The sequence below is a fragment of the Nanorana parkeri genome, unplaced genomic scaffold, assembly GCF_000935625.1.
Source record: "Nanorana parkeri isolate BGI_ZX_2015 unplaced genomic scaffold, ASM93562v1 scaffold629, whole genome shotgun sequence".
NCBI classification, from domain to species: domain Eukaryota; kingdom Metazoa; phylum Chordata; class Amphibia; order Anura; family Dicroglossidae; genus Nanorana; species Nanorana parkeri.
Window position 1 is genome coordinate 920,063 of NW_017306897.1, and position 8,935 is coordinate 928,997.

General features: G+C 45.6%; 1 protein-coding gene across 1 annotated transcript in view; it reads left to right on the top strand.

Annotated features, from left to right (window-relative positions):
- The window catches only part of LRRC6 (leucine rich repeat containing 6), a 52,202-nt gene that overhangs the window by 3,258 nt on the left and 40,009 nt on the right, over positions 1 to 8,935 (top strand). The window contains exon 4 of the mRNA XM_018563073.1: positions 5,697 to 5,869. Coding sequence (XP_018418575.1) covers positions 5,697 to 5,869 — 173 coding nt within the window. The remainder of the gene's footprint in view (positions 1 to 5,696; positions 5,870 to 8,935) is intronic.

Here is an 8,935-nt window from a genome sequence, read left to right on the forward strand (position 1 = left end):
CCCCAAGTGGCCCCAACCCCCCCCCCCCCCCCCCAACAATAGCGAAAACCCTTCCCTATAAAAACACAACCCATGTAGGACCAGTTGGGTACCTGATGTAGGCCTATAGAGAAAAAATTCATGCACATTGATTACATTGGGAGTTATCAAATATCGAGTGCGACCCTAGGTGGCACAGGCGGAAATAAGAGCAGACCTCACAGCAAGATTGTTATTTAAAATAGCCTTTTTCTATATGGTTGCACATTCAGGATTCCCTTATTGGAAATGGTTTCTGTGTTCCACTGGGAGGAAGTGAGGTTTGTGTCCCACTGGGAGGGAGTGAGGTTTGTGTTCCACTGGGAGGAAGTGAGGTTTGTGTTCCACTGGGAGGAAGTGAGGTTTGTGTACCACTGGGAGGAAGTGAGGTTTGTGTTCCACTGGGAGGAAGTGAGGTTTGTGTTCCACTGGTAGGAAATGACATCAAATAAAAAAATGCTTACTCTATAGACTTCCTTCCAAAGGAAGTGAGGTTTGTGTTCCACAGAGAGGAAGTTACATCAATGAAAAGCGAATTTTCCCGCCAAGATGCCTCCCAGCAAATATATTCCACTGTGGTTGAAGTAGGGTGACTGAATCTGGGCTATGTTCCTAACGCTCATTAGAACTGAGGAGTCCACTTCAATGAGCGATGGAAAGTGCTCATTCTGAAATTTACACACTGCAAAGGAGATCAGGGAATAGAAGTTACCTGATCTACAATCCTGAGAATGTTTTTGAATGTCTCGGGTGACAGGGGTGGGGTGTTCGGGATGGGGGATACCAACTTTACTGCAACGTAGAAGTGATAATTTTTAGTAAATTTTGCAAGAAAGCCTACATACATAAAATAGAACTATGGTCAAACTATTTTTGGCCCTAGTTCTCTTTAAGGTCACTGGAGGACATTTACTAATGTCCTCATGTGACCCAAATGTCAGCATGTAACATGCTATTGCCTGCTAAATGCTGACAGCGCAGAGAAAGATCCCAACAGTATTGTCCCCTGCTGCTTGATTGACAGCTGGCTCTGCCTCTCTAGAGGCAGAACCAGCTTTGCCCGCCCCCTTCTAAGCCTGTCCCTCCATTCAGCGCTGAAGGAACAGAGATGGGAGGGTGGAATCCCTGTCGGGGGTGGTGACTGACAGTCACCGCTCTCTGCCGGGAGAAGATTGTGAACGATCAGCGGTATGTGAACACTCAGTTTTCAGTCAATAGAGCCGACGTGTGACAGCGGCTCTAAGTAAGAGGATGAATGTATTCACTTTCCCCATAAGTCTCCTTTAACTGCTTGCTGTGCGCCTGTTGTAAAAAAACGGCCGGACGGCAAACTCCCATTGGTGGGTTGCCGTAAATAAACAGCTTTTTTTCTCTGCTCGTGCACGTCCCCTAGCGCACGCGCAGAAAAAAACGTCCATTGCAAACAGCCGTTACCGGCTGTTTCACATACAAGCGGTCGGCGGCTCTATAGCCGTCCGATCGCTTGTATGTGTGGCCTGCGCACGCCCCCGTCCTACTGCAGTGCTGCCGTCTCGCTGTCCCCCCCCTCCTGCACCCTCACCTTCAATCCCAGGATCCGCTGCCCCATCTGTGGCCCGGCACCGGCTCGTGAGAGTGTCAGGAGGAAGAAGGGAGGGAGATCAGCATCTTCCTCCTTGCTGATCTCCCTCCGACCTCTGAATGCAGACGTTTTAAGGCTTGACATGTTTGGTGTCTGATGTGACCCCGTCTTTTATATTTTACCAAAAATTGGGTAATAATAAATGTTTTATAATTTAATATAGGGGGAACTGTTTTTTTTTTTAAATTTCGGTAATTTTTCCTTAATATAGTAAAAAATAAAAACCGCAGTGGTGATTAAATACCACCATAAGAAAGCTCTATCTGTCCCTAAAAAATGGTATACAATTCATTTCAGTACAGCATTGCATGACGGAATAAATGTCAGTCAAAGTACCGCAGCGCTGAATACTGAAAAATGGCCTGGACATGAATGTGGTGTAACACCCTGGTCTTCAAGTGGTTAAAGTCCACTTTTAAGGGCGTAACATGAACTATGGTGACTTACAACACCCACAAAACCCAAACTGACTCCCCCTTACTTGAACTATGGAATTCTTCCACCTGCAACATATTCAAATTATCTGAATTTAGCACAACCGCACCATCAAAGCCTGGGCACTCGTGCTGCAAATTTTAACAAGTCCCCCCCTGGAGGGACTATGCACAGTGCTTTGGAAATCCCACCTCCCTCTTCATGCTGTAGTTCAGCTGCACTTCCTTCAGCCCTATATAAGCAGGTCCCTACTTCCGTACTGTGGTAGTAAATTGCAAGGGCTTGTGCATTGCACCTGAGACACACTGATCGTGGGTGCAATGCTCTGCAGGCTTCATTACAAAAAAAGGAGTCAATGCACATCGACCATGAGATCCATGTTGCTGCATTTACTTTTTTTGCCAAAGGTAGACTGTGCCTTTTAAAAAAATTCAGATAAAATCACAGCTGCTTTTGTGACCCCCCAAGCTCAATAATGCTGCGCCATAATAATAACTCCGGTGGCAGTAAAAGGTTCAAAAAAAGGTTTTTGTTTTCCAATTTAACCAAAACACGTCAGCATGTGCTTGTTTATTAGGTACAATTTCCAGCTGACTGTATTTTTTTAAACTCTTTATTTAGGTGTCACATGGGGTCAGTATAAATCACTTTATTTACAGTAAGGTCAATCGGTGGCTATCCACGGCCGAGTGTATTCCTTATTTTTTCTTCCTTTTTTTGGGGTCTTGATTATCCATTGATCCAGTCGTATGTCATTTTCCTCACAGGACCAGCTCTCATCACCTTATGACTTTTTATCGATTTTGTCGGGCTTGAACTGAGCTGCACAAGTGCTTTTCCTGCAATATGCAGTGTAAAAACATCTACTGCAGGATCCCTAAGGGGCCACTGAGGATAGACGATCAGCCTATAAATTACAGCCACACTGGCATCTCCCCCCAACTAGTGCACCTTAAAGGGACCCTGTCAGCAATTTAACAATTGCAGTTAAAAGCACATATTTGACATGTTTACTCCAGTGATCAGCAAGTTGTCCATATAATAATAAATACATGAATACATTATTTGGTGTTCCTAACATATTTGATACCCAAGGCAAATCCTTTTCAACACCCCTATGCTCGATATATCCAAGAAATTAAAACAAAACAAATAATAGTTAAAACAAAAAAGACAGTGAAAACTGTAAATGGAGAATGGCAACCAGATGGCAGGGCCGCGGGGTTAGTTTACATTTTCTTTACTGTTTCTTTATTTTTTTAAACTTTTTTATCACTTTTTATTTTTTTATTTATTTATTATTTCTTCTTATTTTTTTATTTAATATACAGGAGTTCTAGCACAGCACTGTGTTGGAACTCCTGTGACAGGTGAGAGAGGAAGAGCACAGCACAGCTCTCCCCTCTCACTGTCTACACGGAGCCGCTCTGCGCCTTGTCATCAGCAGAGTATTGCTGGGAAATCTCATCTGTAATCTCAGGAGATCTCAGGGAAAGGCAATTTCGCCCCTGAGATGATGTGCAGGGTCACATGTCCTAGTTACATGTCTAGTCACATGTGTCAGAAATCCAGGAAGTAAAAGGAGATCTAGTAATCTGCCCTTAGTAAACATGGCCACTGCCAGAAGACTGGGGAAGAAAAGAGAAATAAGGAATGCAAAGAATACAAAGCCGGCAGTTATCTAGAAGTATCTGTTTGTAGATTGTCATTATTATGGATGCACCGATACCGTTTTTTTTGGTATCAAGTACAAGTACCGATATTTTTTTTTCCCGGTACTCGCCGATACCGAATATCGGTACCGGAAGTCCCATTAAGGAAGCCAGGCAGTGTGTAATGACCTGCCACCCGGCTTCCCGATTAGCAGGGAAGCCGTTTCCATGCTCCCTCATGAGCAGGTGACTAGGAAGCATGGAGCCAGCTTTCTGGCCAATTAAAAAGCCAGGGGGCATGTAATGACAGACTGCCCAGCTTCCTGATTGGCCGGGAAGCCAGCTCCATGATCCCTTGTCACATGTGACGAGGGAGCATGGAGACGACTTCAGGGCCAATCAGGAAGCCGTGCAGTGTGTAATGACTCGCTGCTCGGCCTCCTGATACCGGAAGCCCAAATATCGGGCCAGGCATCGGAGCATTTTGGCAAGTACGAGTACTTGCCCAAATACTCGGCATCGGCAAAGATACTAGTATCGGTATCGGTGCATCCCTAGTCATTACTAATAATTTCTAAACGTGTGTTTGTTGTTATTTGAAAGATATGGGTAAAGGTGCGCTTTAATGGTCAGTGGAGAAGTGTCCCTTACATTGGTGGTCAATGGAAAAATGCCCCTTACACCGGAGGTCAGTAGAGCAGTGCCCCTTACATCGGAGGTCAGTAGAGCAGTGCCCCTTACATCGGAGGTCAGTAGAGCAGTGCCCCTTACATTGGTGGTCAATGGAAAAATGCCCCTTACATTGGTGGTCAGTAGAGCAGTGCCCCCTATATTGATGATTAGGGAGGAAGCCCCACTCCCCCTTACAATGGAGGTCAACCGAGCAGGTCCTCCTACTTTTATAGTCAGCTGTACAATAGACCACTGGCATTGGTGGACAGTTGGAAGAGGAATGTCCTTCAGATTAGTGGTTACCTTTGTGGTTAGTCAAGGAACCCCTAACAACCTCTCGAGGTACCTTAGGATTCCACGGAACTTTGGTTTAGAAAGGCTGTTATAGAGGTTTGTTCAAGTGACAGCTCTGAGGCTGCTGGCATCACATCCAAGATGGTAGCACCCAGCACCAGAGTTTTTGGATGCCTACGCAAGGAAGGATTTTACAAGTAAATATGTAAAAATACACATATCTTATAGGAAGGTTTTTGTTGAAATGAATGGTCTGGTGACAGGGTCTCTTTAAAGATAGCTGTTGTGGTTGTTGTCCAACTGCCTGTCACTCATACTAAGATCTCTGTCCATCTACATCCAGATGTACCCTCAGTTATGCTTACGAGAAAGGTTAACAGCATCCACCAGCTTTTTGTTTCTGTCTACGATGCCGATCGGGAGATTTCCTCACTCTTTTTTTACACCAGAAAAAAAAGAGGTCAACGGGACAGGAAGACCTTCCTTGGTCTCCAGTCCAGCGACTCTGCCTAGGGTGGGATGATGTCATCAGTGTGCTGCAGGCAAAAGGAAGCATTTCCTCAGTCTTCTCTGCCCCAGTGATCAGACTCCAGCATTGTAACTTTGTAACAACACAAGGTGAAAGGCATTGGCTGATCTGTGTAAGAAATGTATGAACACAACCAAGAACTGCACAGGCAGCAGTATTGACACGATCACCTCTGAGCCGGCATCTCAGTCCAGGAAGTAGATGGCGACCCTGGATGATGCCTGAACAAAGATGGCTTCATCCTGCTGGAGAGAAAAGTAGAGGAAGGCATAGCCAGGGGGAGTACTGTGATCCCTGTGAGAGGTAATGAATACCCGGAAGTGTTACACTGACACATCACTTAGTGTAAATGCACTTCATTGATATCTGACGATAGGTCGACTTTAAGCTGTCGCTCCCAGGGGATGCTGAGAGTTGCAAACTGCCCCTCCCCCTCGTTTGGGACACATACCTTATATCTGTCTTATTTTCTCAGGCTGCGAGTCCCTACAGAAGTTGGATCTGACGGTGAACTTTGTAGGTGAGCTGTCTACTGTTCAAAGCCTGCAGCACAATGTTCATCTGCGGGAGCTCTACCTGGTGGGAAACCCCTGCGCACAGTATGAAGGGTATCGGAAATATGTTGTGGCCGCATTGCCGCAGTTGAAGGTAAGTGACATTAAAAGTTTGTCAGCTGCACAAATGGAGTTTGTTATTTATTACATATATTTATATGGCGCCGTCAATTTCCGTAGCACTGTACATACTGCGCATCCCCATCAGTCCCTGTCCTGATCTCCATGCATATAGTGCCCTGACCGGGATTTAAACCGGGGACCCCCAGTGCTGCAAGGCAGAAGTGCTAACCATTACATCACTGTGCAGAAATATCGACCTTTTCTACATAGATATCAGCTTCTAGGGGAAAAAAACTGAAGGTTTGATTTATAAAACTTTTGCCCAGCCGCACGCTGAGGGAATGCCATTCGCACACCATTCCAGCCACTAGATGGGTCTGAGGAGCATTGGAATTTCCTTTGCTTCTCGGCTCAATCTAGTGGCTGGAATGGTGTGAGAAGAGTGTTCGCCCAGCATGTGGCTAGGTGGAAGTTTTATAAATCAACCCCTTTGTTTAAAGGAGAAGTATGAGGTGTGCGATTTCCACTCATCCTTATTAGAGTTGACGTGGGACATTGAAACTGTCACACGTTGGATCAATAGATCGGGTTAGTCAGCGAACACATACCATCACTCGCTCACTTCTCGATCATCTCCCTGCAGAGAGCTGTGACTGACCGTCATGGGCCCCTGCAGGGATTCCCCCCTCCCTGCTCCGATCCTCCAGCGCTGACTAGAGGAATGGATGGGGGAGGGGACGGGCACAGCTGGCTCTGCCTCTAGATAGGCAGAGCCCGCTGTCAATCAGTCAGCTGGGTGGATCTCCACGGTATTGTCGGGATCCGTCCCGGCTGCGGCGCTCTAAGTATATAGCAAACAATAGCTCGCAATATACTGAGCTTTGGGTCACGGGAGGAGGTTTGGGGTCCTCCTGTGACCCTAAAGAGAACTATGGGATAAAAAGGTCACCACACAGTTCTCTTTTGACATTAATTTCTTCAAAACCCAATCCCACCTTATATTGTTTTAATCTATTGCTCAGCCGTAAAAATTAAAAACAAATACATAAAAACGCTTTTCCTGCAATACACACTCTGTTTTTCTGGCGCTGTCAAAAGTAATAAATACGTCTGTTGAAATGATTATTTTCATAATAATAATGTTAATAATGTAATTTGCAAACTGCTCCTGCTGTCAGTATATGCGTGAAGTTTTTCGGGGAGCATTGACTACTTCCGAGCCCAGCTCTGGATAAACGCAGGAGTCACTTGGGGCAGTAGCGGCCGTCAGGGCTGTAGCTACCATGGGGCGAGTGAGGCAATCGCCTCAGGCGCAGCTGAGAGGGGGCACAGCCAGGACCGGCCATGGCTGCGTCTCCTCGCCCCTGTTGCCATGGTGAGCATAGGGCGCCATTGGCAACAGGGGAGCCAGGCGGCCAACACAGCTACGGCTTGGCAGGGAGAAGAGGGGCGGCACAGGCTCCAGCTTCTCCTCAGATCCCTGCTGCTCTCCCACCAGTATGGGCAGAGGACTGTCTCTTCAATCTCTTTTTTGATTTCAATAGGGAAATGTCAGGGGTTTAGACCCCCAATATTTCCCCAACAGTAAAAAAAATTATAATAAAAAATATATTTTCACTGAATTGGATTTTTGCGTGTAAAGGTCAGTTTAATACGAGTGGCCTGTGTAGCTGTGTTTGTGATTTGATTACTTTTATGTTAAACCTTTTTTTTTTTGGTCCTATTATACTGTGTGTGTTGTGCGCGCGCACATATATTATTATCCTGTGCAGATAATAGCCGGCAGACTGAGAAATTCAATAGTCGGATTACCTAAAATATGTGTTTTGGTCAGCTACACTACTGTACATGTGGAAGAGACATTTTTAATGTGTGTGTAGATTTAAAAACATCTTTTGAAAAAAGAACATTTGCTGAAAATACTTTTTCTGTCACCTAGCTGGAGATTTTTATATTCCTGACATTTTCAGGTAACTTGCTTCACAAAAGTCCACAGCCAAAGGCAAATACTTATGTAGATGCAGCAAATAATATTACTCGGCTGTACATGACATTTAAACCTATGTACTGAAATAAGTGCACCCAGCTTGGTTTATTCGTGCCCGGGGTTGTCTGCTTTGTATAAGAAGGAGAGTGTAAAGGTGCCCATACACTGTACGATTATCGCGGGAAATCCCACGATTGTACGATAATCACAAAGTGTATGGAAGGCGTGCGAACGTTTCTACTGTACGGTCGCACGTCTTCCGTCGAACAAGCAGGCTGGAAAACCCGCTGAGAATCTTACGATTTTTGGGGGGTTAGGGGCGTGCTTGTTCGACGACTGCCAAACGGGCCGGTGTGCGCACGCGCACACTGCCCGTTCAGCATTGCAGTCATCGGAAGCCCGCCCCTCAGCGGGGAGGGGTTGCGATGACCGCAAGTACGATCTTGACTGTCCAAGATGGGCAGATCGTACGTTTTTTTTAATTACTTTACAACCCTCGCAAGACAAAAGTCTTGCGAGGGTTGTACAGTGTATGGCCACCTTTAGAATGTCGTCTTCTCTTCTAAACCAATTCTCTTATATCCCAGCCAACTGCGAATATGTAAATAATATAGGCAGCTTTTACGGATGGATTTTCTTCTCTGGCATCTGCAGGCACACAGCCTATGATTAGGGTTGCCACGTGTTCAGGATTTGCACGGACAGTCCGGGTTTTGAATGCTGTGTTCGGGTTTCATGGCAGCAGAAACCCGGACACAAGATGTCAGGGAGACAGGGGCAACCAAAATTAAGATAGGGGCTACTATCCCCCCACTGGAAATAGTCTCAACTGTGATATCTACATATGAATGGGCGGCGCTATTTACATATGAATAAGCCGTGACTCATTCTCCCCCAAAAAATGTCCGCGCGTCGCTAGAGTGTTAGGGTTTCGCTTGAAGAAAAGATGGCAACCCTACCTATGGTGCCCCATGCAATGTGCCTCTGGTAGATCACCATTTCACACAGAACATTTTCTTGTTTTTCTGCACCTGACCTAGCTTAGAACATTGTGATAATTTGTAACTAACTTTATATGAGATGAATATATGATTATTATTATTATAATAA